General features: G+C 37.4%; 1 protein-coding gene across 4 annotated transcripts in view; it reads right to left on the reverse strand.

The window, feature by feature from the left end:
• Positions 1-5,935: 5,935 nt before the first annotated feature.
• Positions 5,936-23,384, reverse strand: part of CBFA2T2 (CBFA2/RUNX1 partner transcriptional co-repressor 2) — a 92,355-nt gene continuing 74,906 nt past the window's right edge. For 3 of the 4 annotated variants that reach the window (XM_026697643.2, XM_087929166.1, XM_087929165.1), the window contains exons 4-11: positions 22,479-22,568; positions 20,794-20,975; positions 16,272-16,522; positions 15,277-15,362; positions 13,217-13,412; positions 9,258-9,329; positions 7,197-7,387; positions 5,936-6,317 (exon numbers count right to left, since the gene is read on the reverse strand). In XM_026697643.2, the coding sequence (XP_026553428.2) occupies positions 6,027-6,317; positions 7,197-7,387; positions 9,258-9,329; positions 13,217-13,412; positions 15,277-15,362; positions 16,272-16,522; positions 20,794-20,975; positions 22,479-22,568 (1,359 nt within the window). In that variant the 3' untranslated portion in view covers positions 5,936-6,026. The remainder of the gene's footprint in view (positions 6,318-7,196; positions 7,388-9,257; positions 9,330-13,216; positions 13,413-15,276; positions 15,363-16,271; positions 16,523-20,793; positions 20,976-22,478; positions 22,569-23,384) is intronic. The other variant, XM_026697644.2, reaches the window with a different exon arrangement.

The following is a 23,384-nucleotide window of genomic DNA, read 5'->3' on the forward strand; positions in this document are numbered from 1 at the left end:
TCGCATCTCATCTTCATTCAGCAAAAGCAAATTCACTAGATAGACAGAAGAGGAGCTCAGATAGAGAGCCAGAGGATTTCTGGATTTTGCTGTTCTATAAATGCAAATTGCTTCCAGATAATGCTGAAACCTCAAGTATTGTTATAGTATTAGGCATTTTGTTCAGCATAGTGGATTATCTTTTCCAATAATTATGGGAAGGAGCTTTCTGGATCAGATCAGGGATGAAGCTATTATGACATCTTATTCTGGCCTGGTAATTTAGATGGTGCTAAATTAGACAGCATGCAAGTAACAATGGCTTAAATATAGTCATCTGATCCTAAACTCAGTATGACAATATGAAATGTGTATTATTATATCATTATTCAAGCGTTGCTGTTTTGTACTTGTATCACATCAGTCATAGGCTGGGGTGGGATGGGGTAGCATACTTTTTTTAACTTTCCCTTTGTGCAGATGGCTGTGGCTTTATTTCATTATGGGATCCTTTTCCAACCACATCTTCTGTGAAAGCATGCCTCTCTGAAGCAAGAAACTTCCATTTATGGTTAAAACCAGATGATAAGCACATTCTACAAGAAGCAGCCATGAATATGTTTTTAAAGCTATCTTAGCCAAACTAGAAGAAAAGAGAGCAGGGTTGCCAAAACATTTCCAGCTGACAACAAAGTGTATATATGTGTATGTGGAATAATTTATCTATACATCTACAGAACATTATGAATTCTGTAAGACTTCTTTGCAATTTATGCATTTACAAACCTTACTCTTCATTGTGCCTTTTATTTTTCATTTAAACTGAAGGCTACAATTGCTTTACTTTTCCATGTATTAAAGATAATTTTTTCATCACCTTATTTTCTGAATAGTTTACTATACTTTACAGAATACTCTGGACTGTATATAGTAAGTATTTTAGCTGTAATCTGAAAATGGTACTTTTATTTTTTTCTTCTTTTGCTAATCTCAAACATTACTCATGGAGTTTTGGAGATTACCAGTGAGAATTTCCTTGCCTTCTGAAGTTTGGTGCCATGTAGAAATGATGGGACTTTAATTCTCCAAATTCACATAACAAGTTATGACTTCTGAGAACTGAACTGCTGCCCTGTAATTTTGAAACCTAAATTTCCAACACCCCTGGAAGGTTCCCACAGCTGGGAGCATATAATATCTCGTACCAATCCCATTGATCAGAGGGATTATGTGCCTTCCTACTCTTTACAGTATAGGACAAGGATACACATATGATTTCCAAGGGCAGTAAATGTCCACATTAGGGTACTAATTTTAGGGTGCATTCAGGCACTAATATGTCCATACCCACAGTCCCTTGGCACTGAGATCCATTCTTTGCTCAAATTATTGAAATAAATTTATTGAAATAAAAATTACATGAGAGTTGCACATTGCAAATGGTATCCTTCCTTCCCTTTTCTTCCTTCCTTTCTCCCTCTTTCCCATCCTGATTTACTTTGAATAGGTACATGAGTTTGCTTTGATTTGGCATTGAATTTGCTTTGAATAGGCACCTGAAGGCCAGACAAGGAATAATGGATGGAAACTGATCAAGGAGAGATTCAACCTGAAAATAAGAAATTTTCTGACAGTGAAAACAATCAACTAATGGAACAGCTTGCCTTCAGAAGTTGTGGGAACTTCATCACAGGATGCTTTCAAGAAGAGATTGGACTGCCATTTGTCAGAAATGGTGTAGGCTCTCCTTGGGTGAGGGGTTGGACTAGATAACCTACAAAGTCCCTTCCAACTCTGGTAATCTGAATTGTGACCACTTATCCAAAAACAAACGAAGTAAACTGAGATCGTAGATGTTAGCAGAGATGGCTGAGAATAATCTCAGTATTTTCCATTAACAAAGATTATTTCACTGAACATATATACAAATAGTTCTTTTGTAAAAGCACCCAACTGTGCCACTGGATCAAAAAACTTGCCTAATTATGGGCTTTTAAAATATTCCTTTAAGATTTCTTAAATATTCCTGGATTATTAAATTATGTAAATCAGTTAAATCAGGCAATTTACATGCTCTTTCCTCTCTGTGCCCACTTAAAAGATTCATTCCTGAAACAGTCCAATAAATTATGCAATAAAGCATTTTATTAGAAATGAAGGCACATCATAATAGTATATCTAGATGATTAAATTGTATAGTCTATCCATGATGAAGCCATAATGTGAAGATTAAATTAATCTTGAGCTTTCTGTGCGTAAGGATGAATAAAATGTCTATTCAAATATATCCAAGTACTATTTTGCTTGGGCTCAATTTACATATTATTTTAGAATCAGCATTAGTTATCTCAAATTGTTCCAAAGATAATTTATTAATATAATGAAATAATTTTTTAATCATGAGTCTACTCAAAATGTCCATAATCAATAGCATGCATAAATGTGGGGATGTTCTAGAGGCTTAGAACAATATGTTAAATATATATAGTACATCTCTCTTTCATAAATCAATCTGCCTTTTTTCACATTATACTGAGGGTTTCTGGTACTGTTTAAATTCTTTTCTCAGTGGCTATTCCCAGTTTTTCTTCCTGATTTATGAAACTTCATAACCTATCCTTTCAAACTTGGCTTGGAAAACATAACAGCAATTAAACATGCTTTCAGACATAAAAAGCAATTATGCCAGACTGACTTTTGCCTGCAGTAATCTCTGCATTTTATGCATGCAAAATAACAGTTGTCATTGGCTGTTTAATTATACTATTTTTTTTAAAAAAATCTTGATTTGTGGAATCCACTATGGCTTAGTTTACATGATTCAAAAAGCTCCAGGCATGGCTTACAAACCAGTGACTGGATTTACACAACAAGCTGAACTACTGCTTATGAAGTACCACCGTGGTGTTGTAGTTAAGGTGTTGGAATATCAGAGGGACTCAAGTTCAGATCTAGTTTCAATAGCGGAGCTTGATTGCGATGTTAGACCATTCTCTGTTCAAACTACCTAACAGGATGTGTATGAGGATGAAACAAAAGAATATCCTCCTGTCTTGATTTCCTAGAGAAAAACTGGGATAGGATTTAAATAATATTAATGATGTGTCAATCCAGCCTTTATCTGAAATTATATTTTATAAAACAAGGTAAGTCAACATATTATAAGGTGAACATAGTCTTTATTGACTGCTATGAGTAGAACAAACTAAATACATCTCTAACTGTTTGGATTCTTTTATACAGTATATTAAATAAGTTATACACATGAAATTGGTAACAAAAATTCCTAATATAGAATCAAATGACAAAAATATATAGAAAACAGAATTCACAAAGTATTTCCATTAACATTTCATATCTTTCATTTCCATTTTCAAAAATTATTTTAAAATTATGACTGGTAATATTGTAACCTATGTACATTGATGTATTTTTCATTTAATACACCGCAAGCTATTGTAGTTGCATGTTAAATTATGGAAGACTGTCTATTTACATATACTCTTAGACTGTCAGTGAATGTTTTCCTCACACACTATAGTTTTTCTCTCTCTCAGACAAACATACATTCATACTTTTCTTTGGAGCTGATCTTGTATCATTATGTTCTATGAAGAAAACCAGGTGGCAATCAGTTTTGGAACAAATAAGTAATGTTAGCACCACAGCTTTAATTCGTATTTTCACATTCTCTGAAAAATCTTGATAGTTCCTTGGAGTACTACAAATCTTTTATTAAAATGAACACTACAAATGGATCTATGAACATGTGTGAAATCATGACCTTGGATTTTCATTCTTATTAAACAGCATGAATTGGAAAAAAAACACCTCTTTGGTAAATCATCACTACAGGATGAGTTTCAGGTATACATCAAATATTTTTCTCCAAGCAATGCATATGCATTAATGGAAATATGCAAAACAAGAATCTGCAAAGAAACAAAAATAACAAAAAAAAGAAGCACCAAATAATACTTTAGAGCAGGGGTGTCAAACTGGTGGCCCGCAAGGTGAATATGTCACATGCAGACCACATCCATCACAGCTCCACAAAGGGGAAAAACATCGCAATACGTCATGTGATGGCAATGTGATGCCACAAGTTTGACACCTGTGCTTTTTAGAGTATCTAATATACCCCAAAAACTATTTTGCTACAATGAGTTAATTCAGACACAACATCAAGCCATGAGATTTTGGCATCATATGAATAAAGCCTTTACTTACATATAAATGCCTTCTTCCTCGGTACTGCATATTAATTACCCCAATTTAATAGTAAAACACACTACTATATCTGAGTACGGCAGAACAGATGTTTTTGGTAAACCACGTGTAGGGGATTAGAAATCGGAGTACTGGATTTTCATAAATATGAATCTGAATGAATTCTGATAACCTTTCAAAAATAAAAGCCTTTATATGAAGCTCTCTAAGATTCAAACTAGATGCACAAATATATCTCCCAATAATTTCTGATGTTAGTGTTGGCAAAAAGCATCTGGGTATACTGGGAGCAATCGTAAGAATGTAACTCTTTTCAACCATCCTCACATTAATTAACTCTAGTTTTCTAGGAATTTGCATCTTAAAGCTAACAAAACTTGCTTTCCATCTGTAGTTGTGGTTTCCTACTGTCCGCTGATCTTGATCTATATCAATCTGGCATGTTTAAGATGGAAAAATCACAAAAATCCTTCTTAAATGCAGCAAAATAACTACATACATTATAAAACCACAGTAGATAGATCTTGGAATCTATAAACTTCATAACTTATCTTGGAAAGATGTCATGATACCTTAATACATGAAATTCTTCAATAGAGTCAACAATTTTAGTTTGCTTACAGAAAAAAAGAATTAAATACATTAGCCTTGACTGTTCATAAATGTTATTAAATGATATGACTCTTCTATAATTTAACCAACATGTTCTGAGATAATAGCTTTATCTTCTCCAGCGCAACTCTCTCCATAGATATTGGACTTCAAGTTCCATAAATCTCAAAGACAATTATGTCACTGGTTATCTAATCTGGGGAAATATGAAATCTGAAAACCAATGTACCTAGGGGGCGCCTGAACATGAAAGCCTGAACTAGGATATAACTGTTTTGAGTCATGTGTGGTATGTGCCAGTTAATTTGTTCACTAATGCACCTTTAATTAAAACAAAATATATAAAGCTATCAACATTTATGCAGATAAGAGTGTGTGACAGAGTTGGGATAACATAATAAACAATTTGATTTGTTAAAAGATCCAATAGGTTGTTTTGGAAAAATCTTTGGACAGAACATTTTAATCTGTTTAAGCCCTCCAACCAATTTGTAAACATTCTGCTCTGTATCCATAAGTTCCCAAAATTGGTAAGTGAAAATGCTAATGAGTCATTATATAAATAAGTTTTAGATCTACCTTTTACAACACAAGAACAGCATCTTTCAGTCATTTGCCCATTTCATGAAAATCAACACCCCCCCACCCACCCCAAAGACTTCAATGCTAGAATATGAAGGGTAAAAAGAACAGTCAGGCTGCTTATATTATATTTTATTTACATAGTTCTGCCTGATAATAAAATGGTCCATTTATTCTGTCACAATATGTAAAAAGCCTAGAGGTACTCAAATAGCAATGGTTGGTAGTAGTGAAAACCCAATTTTTCAGATTATACAGAGGAAGAATGAGAACATTAAATGGAGAAAAGGCTTTCCAAGCAGCTTTGCTTCGTGATAAAAAGAGAGAACAATCTGCTAGTTAGAAGCTTACAATCATATCAATATAGAGTATCTTTTGTGAAAGTTACATTAAAACAAAGTTCTCTAAATTCCAGGAAACACTGAGATCATTCTGAGATCCCAAATTGGAAGGACTAACAGATTTCTAAAAATGTCATTGTAATATTGTGAAAAAGCCACCCTCCCCAACAAATAGTCTGAATTCCAAAGTGCGGGAATATAAATTTTTAATAATGTATTGAGGTTTTTGTTTTCCAAAGTACAAAATAACAAAAAAAGATGTATTGAATGCAGAGTTCCCTTTTAGAGTGCATTTGTATCCACTGCTGTTACAGAGGCTGGAGTGGAGGATCGAGAAGTGGTTGTGGATGTTTTTTCCGGAGCTGGACTTGCTATTCCATCAACTACATTGAGAGTGGCAGCTGAAGACCGACTGGCCGATAAGGATCCTGGCTTAACTTGGCTGTGCAGGCCTTGCCCACAGATTCGATGATGTCTCTCCCAATCTTTGTGCTGGCAGAAGGAGCCACAATAACGAGCAATGTTACATCCACTGCATGTCTCACTGGCTTTGCGGCCACAATTCCAGCAGCTCTGAAAAACCAAAAAGGAAAACCTTTATACTGCCGCATAAACAGTTTGAAGTTGGTTTATTATTTCAAGGAGGAAAAATGCCTGGAGGGAGGTACTATTAAGATAGTGCTTCAATACCACTAGTAAGAAAATTCCTTGTATAATCAAATTCAAATGTTGTCCAGAATAACATAGAACAGTTTGCGTGTTCAAATGGCAACCTAGCTATAATTACATCAGCTGTAACTGTCATGTGATATGTTCATAGATTTGTGAATTTACATTTCTATGAAGGTGTTTCCTAGCACTCCCAACAAGGTTTTTCCCTGGCACAAATATAAGAGGAATAACTTAATTAACAACCATCAGTGAGCCATGTAACAGGCTTGAATAGCATGTTTCTGAAGGGCACGTTTTCCTTTACCAGGTGGATTTTAACAATGGTAAACCAACATAATTATCCAGGGTGCAAAAAAAAAGCTGCTGGAATAACATTTATTTACACTGGCTTTGAGACTACAATCTTCCCAACAAGGATTTATATGCCTTCCATTTTCCGGATAACTGGAAGGAATAGAATTCTTCTATTCTCCACCCTTCAGTCAGAACTGAAGAAGCTTCTTGGATAAGAAGTGAAATATCTTCAAGGAAAAACAAAGAAAGTTCAGTTCCCTTTTGAAAAAAAAAACTTTTGGGACAACTATGACCTGGATGAGTGAGAATCTCCATAGACAAATTAGATTAATATATAACATAAAAACAAATGGGATTCTAAAAAATCCCAGGCAAATCCTCCCCAAAAAAAACCCCAACACAAAGTTACTTCATCTTTAGGGTGATGTCCAAGAGCTTCCCCATGCCCTTCCAAAACACCACCAGATATTTCTGCTTAGTCCTCACCTCTGTAGACTCTTCTTGCTCATTAACCACTAGGAAAGCGTCTTCAGTAGCCTGTCGTTTGGCATCAGCAATGGTCTGCTCCATTCTAGCCCTCTCTGATGCGATCATTTCAAATGCCTTCTGCTCAGCCTCTGCTACTGCTTTTTGGACTTCAGACATAGCTTGGCGTTTGACTTCATTCACAGCTTCTTCTGAAAGAAAACAAAGGTTGTACATCAAACAGCTTCATGATGGAAAGCAAAATGTAATCTTTGAAGATGCTTCCAATCAACTCTCTAATAAAAGGCCAAAGTCACACATAGCTTTAGTTTCCCTTGAAGCACTCCTGAACTTAAGGACCATCTTCATTCTACTATTTAGAATATCTGAGCTATTTGAAAACTGACCCAACTCAATGCTAGCAAAATTATGACAAAGTACTGGCAGGCTGAGGCTGAGTGGGAGGTGAACAGAGGGCAATAGAATCCAACAAAGACTCCGAAGAGATTCTCAATCATCCAGGTCATGGTTATCCCAAATACGCTTTTTCAGAAGGCAACTGGACTTCCTTGTGTTTTCTCTGAAGAGATTTCACTTCTCATCCAAGAAGCTTCTTCAACTCTAACAGGATAGTGGGAAATGGAAGGATCTGAATGCAAGGAGTATAATTCCTTCCATTTCCCACTATCCTGTCAGAGCTGAAGAAGCTTCTTGGATAAGAAATGAAATGTCTTCAAAGAAAAAACAAGAAAGTCCAGTTGCCTCCTGAAAAAGCACCTTTGGGACATCCAACAAAGACATTTGCCTGCCTGTTCTGAAGACAAGACAACTAGGCAATAGAGGCAAGATCTTTCCACAGCTGCAATTTTTTTATGCTTAACTTCAAACTAATTAGAGCAAATGACTCAGACATGATATATGAAAGGAGAGGAGTCAGTTCACTCATCAGAGAGGGCAGGTATGGGAAGGTTCTTACAATAAATTAATTAATTTATAAAACTTCACCCCTTCCTTATAAAAAGCTTGGAAGAGCAATAGCAATAGCATTTAGACTTATATGCAGCTTCATAGTGCTTTACAGCAATCTCTGAGCAGTTTACAATGTCAGCATATTGCCCCCAACAATCTGGGTCCTCGTTTTACCAACCACGGAAGGATGGAAGGCTGAGTCAACCTTCAGTGAGTCAGAATTGAACTCCTGACTTTGGGCAGTTAGCCTACCATACTGCATCCTAACGATTGCGCCACCACAACTCTTGGAAAGTAATCATGTCTGAAAAATGCCACATTGTCCAGTCATACAAAAATCTTTGTAGACACTGAAACTCAAGCCTTTTCTACTTTTTCTTGGTATCCATGTTACAGTTTTCATGTTGTTATCACTGTCCAGGAGAAATATTTGTACTTGTGGCCTGTGTATCTCTATTTTGACTGAGCTTTCTTTATTTAAAAAATTAGTCATTAATTATATGTAATTCATGTCTCTTCCCAAAAGATAAAGGCAATCATACATTCACATGTCTGTTTAGTCAACACCTGAATGAGTTGTGAAACTACTTATATAATTTAAAGCAAAGTTCTCCTAAACTACTTGAAACGTTTATCCATAGCTAGATAAACCTTACTGCCTTATAGAATGCTGCAAAGACATTTGCAAAAAGTGTTTAGAAAAATTACACTGTTAATATAAACCAAAACATAGGATTCTGTAATTGTTGTTTTTTGTTTGTGCTCTCTTCTTTGCCCCTTCAGGACACAACTACTTCCTTTTTTGTTTCCTCACAATTCTGCTGTGTCTTTTCTGAAACAGAGTAGATGTTTCCACTGCCACTAGTTGCCCAGAAAATCTCCAGTCTGAATATGCTAGGATGAATCTTGGACCTCATGCCAATTTCTCAGGGCAGCTGCTTGCCTGTTTAGTAGTAATTCAAATCCACCTCTGCTTTAATTTGGAATGTTTGATTTACTCTGGCTCTCCAGATATTTTCTCTTTAGGTCAGTGAAAGGAACCTGTGCTTTCCAGATGCTTCTAAACAAAATAACATCCCACAGCAATGTATTGAAACAGGCTTCCTCACTTACCAGCCTTTTTCCATATCTCTTCTGTGACATAACCTGCTGTTCCTGGCCTGCTACTGCTCTCCCGCTGAGATTCTGCAGAAGAAAGAAGGGTGGCAATAATATTAAGCATGGAAATGTAGCCCTGCCAAGGTAAAAAATTTATATTCAGCATCTGTGTAGCAAGAGAGCAGGATGGGTTAATCACTAAAACCAAACCAAGAGATATCTGCACTTAAACAGTGTTCAATAATCTCAAAATGATGGTCACTTTTAATTTTAAATGTAATTTAGATCATTGCATAATTTTTTGTGTAGCATCTTTAAATTCCACAACATAATAATTGCTAATAGTGCCTTGTATTTTAATTTTAAAGTCAACTGAAAAATGAAATATTCACAATGCCTCATACAGATTACATTCCCAAATAATATGGTAATTAGATGTAAAATTTGCATACTTTAAGTTGAAAATAATGCTTTTGTTTTACCCAGACATAGGCATACTTCACCATTAATTTGTCTCTCATGTTTCTTTTCCCTGAGAGTCTGGTATGCAAGGTAGAATACAAAGTTAAAAGTTCCAGTTTCAAAAATAGTGTAAAGTAAAGGCAGCATTGTGGAAGGGTTTTTTTTTCATCTGTAGCTCAAAATATTAGAATTCTACTCATATCAATCCTTATTAGCCAAAGTAGGAGAAATGGCATTTATTCAGAAACAACATATATTACCAAATGCTATGAGAACAATTAAAAGGCGTATTTGGCTCAGTGTTATAGAAAGAATGGAATAGATTTTTAGTTTAGCAAAGCATTTTAAAAGTTCAATTAAACCTAAACATTATGCTCAAGGACTGCACAGATGCCGTTGATAGAAAATCTGGCTTCCAGATTAACGTTCATCAAATATAGAATGCATTCAATATGTAGACTAACAGCAAACTCATTTCCTAAGTGTGGATTTTTACATAGCCAAAATGCTTAAATGCTCAGAGAAACCCCCAAGCTTGAACTGACCCAACTCAATGCTAGCAAAATTATGACAAAGTACTGGCAGGCTGAAGAAAGAAGCACAGCGGAAATGCAACTGGAGCATCTTGAAAACTGTTATAGCTAATGGTTTGGAAACCTGAACAAAAGCCCAATGCAAAACATTATATTGCATGCCCAACTTGGTTATTTATTCATTCAATGTATAGCCTACCTTTCTGTATTCAAAGCAGCCAACAGAATTAACTGTCATTTTAAACAAGGAGGGGAAAAATAGAATATTCATGTTTATCTTTGGAAAATTTACTCTGAATCTAAAGCCAAGAAGTAGCTTGGAATATGAAATACACATTACTTTTTTTTCTCAATCTGGATGCCATGTGCTAATTCAGGCACCAATACTTAAACGAAGTACTAATCCCAAAGAAATGGCCAGCTGGAAACAATTCAGAAGGAAAAGGAATTTAATGAAGCAGATCTCCCTACAAGGTTGGTGAATGACAGCTGTTTCCCATCACAACCTCCTCCAAGGCTACCTGGTTCCCACCCCTGCTGTATCTTATCTTTTAGATTATTAGCCTCTGGCACCAACTATGTGCAAGTCACTGTGAAAACCTTTTTGGATGAAAGTTACATCCAAACCTCTGTAACGATGCAAATGTTACAAATAAATTAGGTATTGTGTCCTTCACAAAATATCAGGTAATATCCTTTCCAACTTCATTATGATTTTGAAGGGAGAGAGTAAGATTAAAAAAAAAATACATTTAGTTCCCAGGGCTAATTTGCACTTGCATTTGGGAAAGTGAAACTTAAGCCAAACAGCATCAATATCAAGAGAACATCCATGATTGAATTCAGAGTAAGGTGGTACAAATCAATGGGAAGATTAAAAAGCACTGTTATGCTTAAAATGCTGCTGAAAAAGTAGTAGAGAGTGCAGAGCATTTCATTCTGCTTCAGAATCTTGAAGAAGTTTAGAATTGTAATTGATTCATTATTTTTGCATTAAGTTTTGTCAACATTAGCTTGAGATCTGCCCTTTAATCTTAAGAGATGAGAGTCCAAAAAGGAAGTCCAAAGATTCTTTATGTTGTTCTATATTTATTGGTAACAGTGCACTCTTTAACTCCTTTAAATGTGCTTAAACTTAACAGAGAGCTGTACAAAATTAGAATACCGTGCAAAAGTTCATTTATTTCAGTAATGCAACTGAAAAGGTGAACCTAATATATGAGATCGACTCATTACATGCAAAGCAAGATAGTTCAAGCCGTGATTTGTCATAATTGTGATGATTATGGCTTACAGCTCATGAAAACCCCAAATCCATAATCTCAGAAAATTAGAATATTGTGAAAAGGTTCAATATTCTAGGCTCAAAGTCCCACTCTAATCAGCTAATTAAGCCATAAGACTAGCAAAGGGTTCCTGAGCTTTTAAATGTTTCCTCAATCTGGTTCAGTAGGAATCACAATCATGGGAAAGACTGCTGATGTGACAGTTGTGCAGAAAACCATCACTGACACCCTCCATAAGGAGGGAAAGCCTCAAAAGGTAATTGCAAAAGAAGTTGGATGTTCCCAAAGTACACATTAATAGAAAGTTATGTGGAAGGGAAAAGCCTGGAGAGGATTGTCAGGAAAAGGCCATTCAAAAGTGTTGGGGACTTTCACAAGGAGTGGACTGAGGCTGGAGTCAGTGCATCAAGAGCCACCACACACAGACGGATCCTGGACATGGGCTTGTCAAGCCGCTTCTGAACGACAAAAGTCAGAAGCGTCTTACCTGGGCTACAGAAAAACAGAACTGGTCTGTTGTTCAGTGGTCCAAAGTCCTCTTTTCTGATGAGAGCAACTTTTGCATCTCATTTGGAAACCAAGAACCCAGAGTCTGAAGGAAGAATGGAGAGGCACACATTGCAAGATGCTTGAAGTCTAGAGTGAAGTTTCCACAGTCTGTGTTGATTTGGGGAGCCATGTCATCTGCTGGTGTTGGTCCACTGTGCTTCATTAAGTCCAGGGTTAACACAGCCATCTACCAGGAGATTTTGGAGCACTTCATGCTTCCTTCCGCAGATGAGCTTTATGGGGATGCTGACTTCAGTTTCCAGCAGGACTTGGTACCTACCAACACTGCCACAAGCACCAAATGGTTCAATGACCGTGCGATTATTGTGCTTGATTGGCCAGCAAACTCGCCTGACCTGAACCCCATAGAGAATCTATGGGGCATTGCCAAGAGAAAGATGAGAGACATGAGACTGAACAATGCAGAAGAGCTGAAGGCCGCTATTGAAGTATCCTGGTCTTCCATAACGCCTCATCAGTGCCACAGGCTGATAGCTTCCACGCCATGCCGCATTGAGGCAGTAACTGTTGCAAAAGTACTGAGTACATATGCATGCTTCTACTTTTCAGAGGTCCGATATTGTTTTATGTACAATCCTTGTTTTACTGATTGCATGTAATATTCTAATTTTCTGAGATTGTGGATTTGGGGTTTTCATGAGCTGTAAGCCATCATCCTCACAATTATGACAAATCACGGCTTGAACTATCTTGCTTTGCATGTAATGAGTCTATCTCATATATTAGTTTCACCTTTTAAGTTTTACTGAAATAAATGAACTTTTGCATGAACTTTTTTGAGTTTCACCTGTAAAGGAATACAAAATATTTTTCTTCATGCTTTTATTCAGACAAAAATCTAGATCAGTGTTTCTCAACCTTGGCAGCTGTAAGACCCATGGATGTCATTCCCAGAATTTCTCAGCTTAAAGTTGCCACGGTTGAGAAATACTAATCTAGATCGGGGTCTCCAACCTTTGCAACTTTAAGACTTGTGGACTTCACAACTCTTAAAGTTACTAAGGTTGGAGACCCCTGATCTAGATCAGTATTTCTCAACCGTGGCAACTTTAAGCTGAGGAATTCTGATCTAGAGTATACTAATACAAAGCCGCTGCCTTAAATTTAGGGTGCCCATGCATACCACTGTTGACTGTATCTGAGCTCGCAGGACTATGCTGACGCATGGCTGAATCGCTCCCTCCTTTCCGTGGCTCGCTGGGCTCACTGCATCGTCTTTTCCAGTAATTGAGCTCTTCCCTGTCAGCTTCTTGACAACGGCGGAGGACAGCCATGGAACGCCTGGTCTTTTCTACCATTTCCATAATACAATTCAATGCCTTCAACAGGGAAAAGAAAAGGACATTTTGAAACATGTTGGCTTCACAAAGGACAGTTAAGCAGAGTTTTCCTGCACAGTTGCCAGTGTAAGAGTTTTTGTTATGCTTTTCTGTAACCGATCTATCCTGCAGGAACAGATTCTGGAATATCCGATGAGCTACTTCCCAATAATTAATTTAGTCTGTATAAAAATAAATGGTGCTAAAAATGAGGATCTTCTTTATAAAACAGATATTATACAGAACTATTTGAAATATAGGCAAGATAGTATCTATCAATCAATCAGAACAGAGCTGGAAGGGACCTTCTAGTCCAACTTCCTGCTCAGGCAGAAGACCTATACAATTTGAGATAAGTAGCTATCCAGTCTCTTCTTAAAAACCTCCAGTGATGAAGCACCCACAACTTCTGAAGGCAACTTCTGTTCCACTAGTTAATTGTCCTCACTGTTATGAAGTTTCTCCTTAATTCCAGGCTGTTTCTCTCCTTGATTAGTTTCCATCCATTGTTTCTTGTCTTGCCTTCTAGTGCTTATACAACCAAGGATTGTATTACGTTTTCTGTCTGCTGCCACACAGTGCTGGCTCATGTTTAAGTGATCGCCCACTGGCACTCCAAAGTCCCTCTCACAATTACTATTTTTGAGCCAGGTTTTGTCTAATTTGTACTTGTAACTTTAATTTCTTCTGCCTAAGTGTAAAACCTTGCTTTTCTCCATATTAACTTTAGTTTGATGGATAGGACCTATTATTCAAGTCTGTCAAAATCTTTTTGGATGTGGGCTATTGCTGTTAGCTTAGTATCATCTGCAAATATGACGAGTATTTCTATTTCTATTGCCTCATCTAATATCTAAGATAATAGTCTCTAGGACAGTATTTTTCAAACTTTTTTCTCTCAGGACTCCTTCCCACCCATTAAAAATTATGGATGGCCTAAAATGAGCTTTTGTTCATATGGATTATATTTACTGATATTTGCCATATTAAAAATTAAAAATTTCTGTGTTTGTTGCCTCTATCATTTATGTTTGTTTGATTTTAAAATTGTATTATTTTTCAACAAGCTGGCTAACAATTTTGATTTTGCAGACCTCTGAGAAAGTCTTGGGAGACCCCAGAGGTCCCATACTTTAAGAAACTGCTGATCTAGGAATTCTAGCAGGTGGATTTTGAATTTAAGTTGTTAAGAGCAAAATGTTGTTGCCTACTGAATGGTTTCAGCTCTAACCAATGTTTGAAAAGCAGTTTGAGGTTGTTTTCCTCCATTAACGTCATTCCCTATAGAATACAGTATGCAAACATTGCAAAGAAAATCACATATATGAAGCATTTTTATAACCAAGTCAAATACATTATTCATTGAATCCACTACTATCTATTTAACTAGCGGTGCCCACCCCAAAAGGTTTAAGAAGGCATGTGAATGTGTGTCCCCTCTCCTCCACCCCCTCCCCCAAAGCTAATCAGCATGCAGGAGTCAAACTTAGAACCATGTATATACATCACACGTGCTCTACCAGTAAGTTAAATCCTCTCTAGACTAAACAATCACCTAATCATACAGAAATGTACTTGGCTATGTGCATACACATACTGCCACAACTCAAAGATACAACACATGCTTGTATGTCAAGAGTCCAGATTTAATTCCAAATAAAAAGGTCAAGTAGAAAGCAACAAGGTGGACCACTGCCTAAGATGCTGGAGAGCTGCTGCCAAAAATTTATCAGGTTACATGAACAATGTGAATTATTGTAAAATTGGTTCCTGTGTACATAATTTTGATTTAATAGAACGTTATGAAGCCCATGCTTAGAAGAGCAGTAGGACAGTCACTTTTTATTTCACTCCAGGCTCTTACATGATCCAGATGCTTCCATTCATCAGCCCATTCCCTCTCTGTTAAGCGATGATCCACCAGTTCATCTTGGTAGCCTCCATTTAATCCTGTTAGGAAATGCAAGGAAATATTACAATCTGAAAATTGTACAGTCTAGAATCCTGATAGTGTGATACAAAAAAGGAGGAAGGGGTAAAAGAGATTATTTCTATCAACACATATTTACAATACATACATACATACATATTGGATTTACAAAACCTCAAGCATATGTAAGATCGATAAAGAACATGAAATTTTGCTGTGAAATTACAGAAACTACTATATGATATTTAATTATCTATAATATAATGCTTAACCTCTACTAAAATTTGCAAAATTTATATCTTATATTAGAATAGGAATAGCAGAATAACAGAGTTGGGAAGAACCTTGGAGATTGTCTAGTCCAACCCCCTGCTTAGGCAGGAAACTCTTCCATTTTAGTCAAATAGTTGTCCAATCTTTTCTTAAAAACTTCCAGTGTTGGAGCATTCACAACTTCTGGAGGCAACTTTTCCACTGATTAGTTGTTCTAATTGTCAGGAAATTTCACCTTAGTTATAGGTTGCTTCTGTCCTTAAATAGTTTCCATCCATTGCTTCTTGTCCTGCCTTCAGGTGCTTTGGAGAATAGCTTGACTCCCTCTTCTTTGTGGTAGCCCCTTAGATATTGGAACACTGCTCTCATGTCTCCCCTAGTCCTTCTTTTCTTTAAACCAGACACACCCAATTCCAGCAACAGTTCTTTTAGCCTCCAGTCCCCTAATCATTTTTGTTGCTCTTCTCTGTACTCTTTCTAGAGTCTCAACATCATTTTTATACCACAGCGATCAAAATTGGATGCAACATTGCAAGTATGGACTTACCAAGGCATTAGAAAATTAGAAAACAAATGCTGGCAATCAACATTTGGACTGGAATTAAGAGTACATTGGAAAATATAGGCATATCTGTCTCTTGGACAGATCTCATTACCAAAAGTATGTCTTTCTCGCAAATCCCTGTGTTCCAGCATCTTGCTTGCATCTCTATACAAATGGGATGTTGCAATGTCTTCTAGGGTATAATGCTGGAGTGGAGGAGGTGTAGGATGAAATTGCCCAGCTGGGTTTATGATGGGCAACATGAGGGATGGACTGTGCCGAGGTGCTGGGCTAATGGTGCAAACCCTTTTGGCAGGAGGCTCTGAAGGGATCGGCTCTCTCTCAAAGGTATTCTCTTCCCTTCTGTAAGGAAGACAAGAAAGAAAGAAAAAAAGAAAGAAAGATGTCCATTACCATTCAGGGAATTATTACATCATTCTACCCACTTGCAGAGTTTCATATATTACTCATGATACAAATACAAAAACTAATAACAAGGCACAAATTCAGTAAAAGAAGAAAAGGTTCCCATATATTTATGACATACCAAAATATAACATCCAAACTCTACTACAAACGTAGCTTTATTTATTTGGGTATTCTAGTATAATGCTTTTCATACTTGGCTACTTTAAAATGTGTGGACTTCAGTATACTGGTTGGGGAATTCTGGGATTTGGAAGTTCGTGCATGTTAAAGTGGCCAAGTTTGAAAAACAATGCCCTAATAATATGATAGCATACAGACAATAATAATCCATTGTGTTCAGCATTTCCAGTCATTCTGAAGGTGTGTAAAGCCAATGCAAAACACAATTACTACATTTGTATATAATTTGTTGCTGGAATCAGAAGGATGGTAAATTATGAGGCACCGTATTGTTTCATCTTGCAGCATTAAATTCAGTCTGTTGCTTTAATTCACTTCTCACAGAATAATATTTGCTGATTGCCAGCTTTTGTTTTCTAAAATCACCTGAATAGCTTCTTCACTATTACCCATGCAAGTATAAAAAGTGTTAAATTGGGTGGGGGTAAGGTAGAAAAACTCTTTTTATCAAACAACCTTTCTAGAGACTTGACTGGAAAAAAAAGATTCTGCAAAACTGATCCGATATTACTACAAAGTCTCTTTGTTGTGTCCGATATGCCAAATTCCTTGCAAACATTGGTAAAAGTTGAAAAAAAGTCCGAAGGAACAGTAGTGAAAAACTTTATTAATCAAACACAACTTGTTTCAGATGAGGCAGCCTTTTCAAAAGCAAAATACAGAACAAAATATATCATAAGGCTGAAAGGAACCTTGCAGGATTTCTAGTCCAACCCTCTGCCCTAGACAGGAATTCTTATGCCAAGGGTCTTCAAACTTGGCAAGTTTAAGACTTGTGGACTTCAATTCCCAGAATTCCTTAGCTAACATGACTGGAATTCAGGGAGTTGAAGTCCACAAGTCTTAAAGCTGTCAAGTTTGAAGACCTCTGCCTTATGCCATGCTGGACAAATGATGGTCCATCTTTTCCTGAAAACATCAGCGACGGAGAACCCACAACTCTGGAAGGGAAGCTATTTCATTGACTAATTGTTCTTACTATTAGAAAGTTTCCCCTTTGTTCCAAGTTGGATCTCTGACTAGCTTGTTTCTTGTCTTGTCCTCAGATGCTTTGGAAAATAAATCAACCCCCTCTTCCCTGTAAAAGTCCTCCAAGTATTGGGAGATGGACAACATGTCACCCCTGAGCCTTCTCGTCATTAGGCTAAATATTCCAGACCTCATATTTTCTGTTGCTCTTCTCTGCACATTTTCTAGAGACACGCTACATCTATTTTCTATTGTGGTGACCAGAACTGCATTCAGTATTCCTAGTGTGGTCTTACTTGTGCAGTATACTGAGATGACTATTTAAAACAAATGAGTCAAAATTATCAACTCAGGTGTTACTTGGTTACAAGGACTAACAGTAAAAAAATAAATAAATCAGAAAAAGGGCATTGGTACTTACCTGACATGCCCGTTCTCTTTGAGCTGTAAAGAGCATCCGGTAGTGTGAGGTGCTTCAGTCTCCACATATCTAGGCTGGGCTTAATTTGTGGAACGCTCCTCCTCCTCCACGGGACTCCTCCCCAGCGTTCCCAGTTTTGGTGAAGACGAGAGAAATAAACGCCCTCATCCTCAATGCCCTAACAATTTGTTGGCCGAAACAGGACCCTACCAGATAGAAAAAGGGTGGGGCTGGATGCTCTTCACAGCTCAAAGAGAACAGGCATATCAGGTAAGTACCAACGCCCTTTCTCCCATGAGCTGTTCAGAACATCCAGTAGTGGGACATATCAAAGCTTGGCCTGTCCTACGGGAGGGACTCCATCTGGCCTGGAATCCCCTCCTGGTCCCTGTGGACCTGTTGCAGAACTCTCCTGCCAAAGGAGGCCTCAGCGGATGCAAACACATCTATTTTATGATGCCTAATGAATGGCAATGGAGAGGCCCAGGTTGCAGCTCGACAAATTTCTGTTATTGGTGCCTGTGTGGCCCACGCTGCCGAATGTTGTGGCGCTCCTTGTTGAATGAGCTGTTATGCCCCTGGGCACCTGCAGTGATTGAGTCTGATACGTTTTCGCTATCGCGGCCCACAGCGAACGGCCTATTGTAGAAGATGAGACCTTGCATCCCTGAGTGTTGGGCTGAAATGACACAAATAAGGCTTCCGTTTTTCTGAAAGTCGCTGTGCAGTTAATATATATTCACAATGCTCGCCTCACATTAAGCCTATGCCATTGTAGTTCCAACCCTTGGGATGGTCTGGGACAAAAATTAGGAAGTATCAGCTCTTGTACCCTATGAAAAGCCGAGTTAATTTTGGGTATAAATGTAGGATCAGGACGAAGGACCACCCGGTCAGAATGGAAAACACAAAGATCTTCTCTGATAGACAAAGCTGCAAGTTCCGAAATACGATGGGCGGAAGTGATTGCTACAAGGAAAACTAGTTTATACATCAGAAACTGGAGACTTGATGATTTTAAGGGTTCGAAAGGGCCCTTAGTGAGAGCGACAAGGACTTTGTTAAGGTCCCAGGTGGGATAACAGTGTACCGCTGGAGGGCATAAATTTGTGGCTTCTCGAAGGAAACTCTGTATGCGTGGGTGATGGGAAAAAGATAGTAGACCTTCACAAGTGAGAACTGACGCCAAGGCCGCCACCTGTCTTTTCAATGTAGCAGCAAATTCCCGCCGTGTGAAGAAGTAGCCTCCAAGGGCTCTTCCTATTAGGCTAAAGGGCGGGAAAGGGTGGAAGGCACTAAGCGTTTCAATCTTCCACCCCAAGTGGCGTTTAGAGGGGGAAAGGAAGGCAATACGACTCTATTGTGAGCAAAGAGCTCATGCCGCTGTTCAGATTAAAGGAACTCTGCAGCTATCTGTTGGAATGGCAGAGGTAGAAAGAGCGTTTGTGGGGAAGGGGCACGGAGCACTGCTGAAGCCTCCCTCCGCTTTGGGGCGCGAATCAGCGCTTCCCTGTAATACGAACGATCTCCGACTGCCTGATGTTAAGGAGCTAACGTCGAGAGATCGTAATGCGATTAGAAGGCTAAAGAATTCTAAAGACAAGCTGATCAATTCACCAAACCTGCTAGTAAGAAAGGAATTTCTCTGTTTCGGCCAAGGAAGAATCACAAGCACTGCCTATCCCTCATGAGGCTGAGCCAAAACTGGGGAACGCTGGGGAGGAGTCCCGTGGAGGAGGAGGAGCGTTCCACAAATTAAGCCCAGCCTAGACATGCAGGGACTGAAGCACCTCCCACTACTGGATACTCTGAACCAGAAAACCACCAGTGCATTAAATTTATTATAGTATCAAAAGCTTGTAACATATGTTTAACATATATTGCTTGTTCTGGTATTTTTAAAAGTCCAAAAAAAGACGTATAGTCTCAGGAAAACATTAATACATATTAATACTGTTCAACAATAAAAGTGAAACACTAGAATAACCAATTAGCCCACCAATTAAATCACTTAAAATAAATTGGTTTAATTATAATTATCTTTAAAAAATATATATTTAGAAAACTGTATATAGAGGCCTGTGTTTATACTGATGAAAAATCCTCTTCTCAGAGCAGATAAAATGCTTATGTAGAAAGTTTCATGTTCTCCAGACAATATGGTGTCTTTTAGATAAGGGCATTTCCATAATTTAGCTAAAAAACTATCTAAAATATGTTCGGCTTGATAAACGTTTTCCTCATTGGCACCTGGATTTTTCTGTCTCTTTCTATTTTTTTTCCTATGGGTTTCAGTGCATGTCTTTTGCATACATATTCATTTCTACCATTCCCATCTTATTTCTAGATCTTAATTCCCAACTGTTACTAAGCTTTAATCATTTTTTTTTTCCTCACTACTTTCTTTTTTCTAAAAAAGGTAACAGGAATGGAGAATAGCCTTTTGAGCAAGTAGTGGACTTCTAAACATACAGCAACAAGCTTTTAAGAGAGGACATCGGGAAAAAAAAACTTCCAGAAGAAGGAATAAGGACTATTTATTTGTTTTATTTTTATAGCTGCTCATCTCAACAAGTGTCTCTTTATACCTCCATATCTCCAGTGGCAGATTTCTGAGTTACTTGAACCTTCTTACCTGTCTGGACTATGCCTCTTTCCATTTCCATTTACTTCCATTAGCAATTCTGAAGAGTCAGCTGGGGATGCTGTGTTTGTGTTCAGCAAAATATGCTCATGTTGGGCCAAGTACTGAGAAGGGGTTTGCTTGGCTGCTCGAGCACAGTGCAACAATTCCCTCTGGAGGAGAGGAAGGTTGGCCTACAAAACAAAGGTACAGTTATCCATTTAGGTTCTGAAGCTATGGGGAAGTGGATGTTACTCTTTAGGTAAAGCAATAAGCCAAGTGTTTGAAAAAGGTTCTCTGAATACAAATAACATTCAGCTATAAATGGTATTAATCTTCCTAAGGACTACTACTATGACAAAATAATGTGACTTCCATTAGCTTGGAAAACACTTGTCATCAATTGAATGATAATTAGCAGTCATCCTGTTCTAGACCGGACGATTTGGAGAAAGAGGCTAAACCTCATGTAGCTCTATGGAAAAATAAACAAGATATTCTGACCCTTGGAGACAGATGATCAAATAGGTTCCAATGAATAACCTTATCAAATACAAGGCAAGCCCAAATTTCAGATTGTTTTCCTTTTCTGCTTTCCTTAAAGGAGAAATGTGCAGAAAGAGATATAGGTTCAGCCATGATCCTATGTAAGAAATGGGAACAATGCTGAAACAAGTAAGGAACCAGACCCCAAATCGGTATTGAGCATGGAATATTCCATATTCCAATATACATGAATCATCTGTACATTGGGGAAAAAAGGAAAACGTATGCATTGAACACTCCTTAACCTAGATAAGTGACATCCGGTGAAATATTGCAGGCAAAAAGTAGACACATAATTTATTTTCTGATCGGGGCACAATCAATTATTTGGCTTTGATGGAGAAGATTAACAGAACAGAATAAAGGAATAATAGAGCTGGATCTTGGAGGTCTTCTAGTCTAACTCCTTGCTCAAGCAGGAGACCCTATACCGTTCCAAACAAGTGACTGTCCAGTCTCTTCTTAAAAGCCCCTTATTTTGTCCTCATATTAGGGATCTAGAACGAACTGACTTTTTATATTTTCTAATGAATCTTTCTGGGGATGTGGCAATTTTCACTTTTTTCATTAACTATCAATTTTTCAAAATATTAACCTTCATCTAATCTCTGCAAATGCTTCCTCTGTAGCACTAGTTTTTATAACACATTAGAAGATTATGATTTAGAGCAGTCTGACACATTTACTTTATAGATTCCACTATAATCTTCCTGTCAGTGATTTTGATGAAGCTGAACAAAATCTGGCCCAAAGCAAAAAAACCCACAACACTTTTCTTTTCTTTTCTCGTTATATAAAATTATGGCAAACAGAAGAATTCTTTTTATTTTCTCTGCAATTTCAAATCTTCTCAAAATCAAGCAACCACAAAACTTAGGGGAACACTACTAATTCAGTCATAATAAAATATATAATATAACTTATTTAGCTTATGTTTTGATTTGCTACAAAAAAATCAGATCTCATGAACATTTCCCTGTTTACTTGTTAAAACAGATTCTGTTGAAGACAGTAAGGTCGTGTGTGTGTGTGAGAGAGAGAGGGGGGGGAGGGAGGGAGAGGGAGGGGGAGAGAGAGAGAGAGAGAGAGAGAGAGAGAGAGATTTCTGTATTCCATAAGCATGAAACTTACCAACAGGGTACAATAATTACCTTTAGGAATGGAATTACAAATGGACGTAAAGGAAAATTAGTAGCCTCCTGAAGCTTGCAATGAAATTCCTCTATTGTCACTGTTGAATTCTACAAAAAGAAAGGAAATTGATCAGAATTAAATGATCATTGGCAACTTTTGTTTATCAGCACATGATCGCAATAGACTTATGACCTCATTCCTCTGCTGCGATCATTAAGCAAACCATCATGTGATCTTGACTTGCAATTATATTGCCATCTTCTCCACTGACTCTGCTTATTGGAAGCCATGATCACCTGGAACGCTATGGTGGTAAATGCCCACCAGTCCTGAAGTGCCCTAATCCTGATCAGACGACTATGGGGATGCTATAAAAGTCATAAATGCCAGGACCAGTCATAAAATTGCCTTTCCAATGCCATGGTAACATCAAACAATTACTAAGCAGAATACCTGTTAAGCGAGGTCTATCTTTAGTCCTCATGTTTTTAAATTTATTTTCCTGAATCTATATTTGCCTGAGAAGCTAGCTTTACATATTCCATGGAAGAACTAGTGATCTTTATCACCCTCATCACTGGTTAAGTAATAAAATATTTTCATCTGAAAATACAAAAATTATACTTAAAGCCAGAATTTTAAAAAAATCAACTGGGTAAAAAGTAAAAACTAAAGACAGAATTGTAGGACTGCGAAGTACATTATGGGGATCTTCTAGACCAACTTACTTCTCAAAATTGGATAAACCTATAAAATTTCCTAAAAAATGGATAAGTTTGACCTCTGCCTTTAATACCTCCCACAAAGGGAAACTTCCTATTCTGAAACCTTAAAATGAAAAGTTTTATCATTAAAAAAAAAAAAAACTTTATCCTAATGCTTAACTAAAACCTGCCACCTTGCAATTTCTGAACCTGCCATCT

Source organism: Pseudonaja textilis, chromosome 3 (genome assembly GCF_049901715.1).
Source record: "Pseudonaja textilis isolate UNSWEBS1 chromosome 3, rPseTex1.2, whole genome shotgun sequence".
Lineage (NCBI taxonomy): Eukaryota > Metazoa > Chordata > Lepidosauria > Squamata > Elapidae > Pseudonaja > Pseudonaja textilis.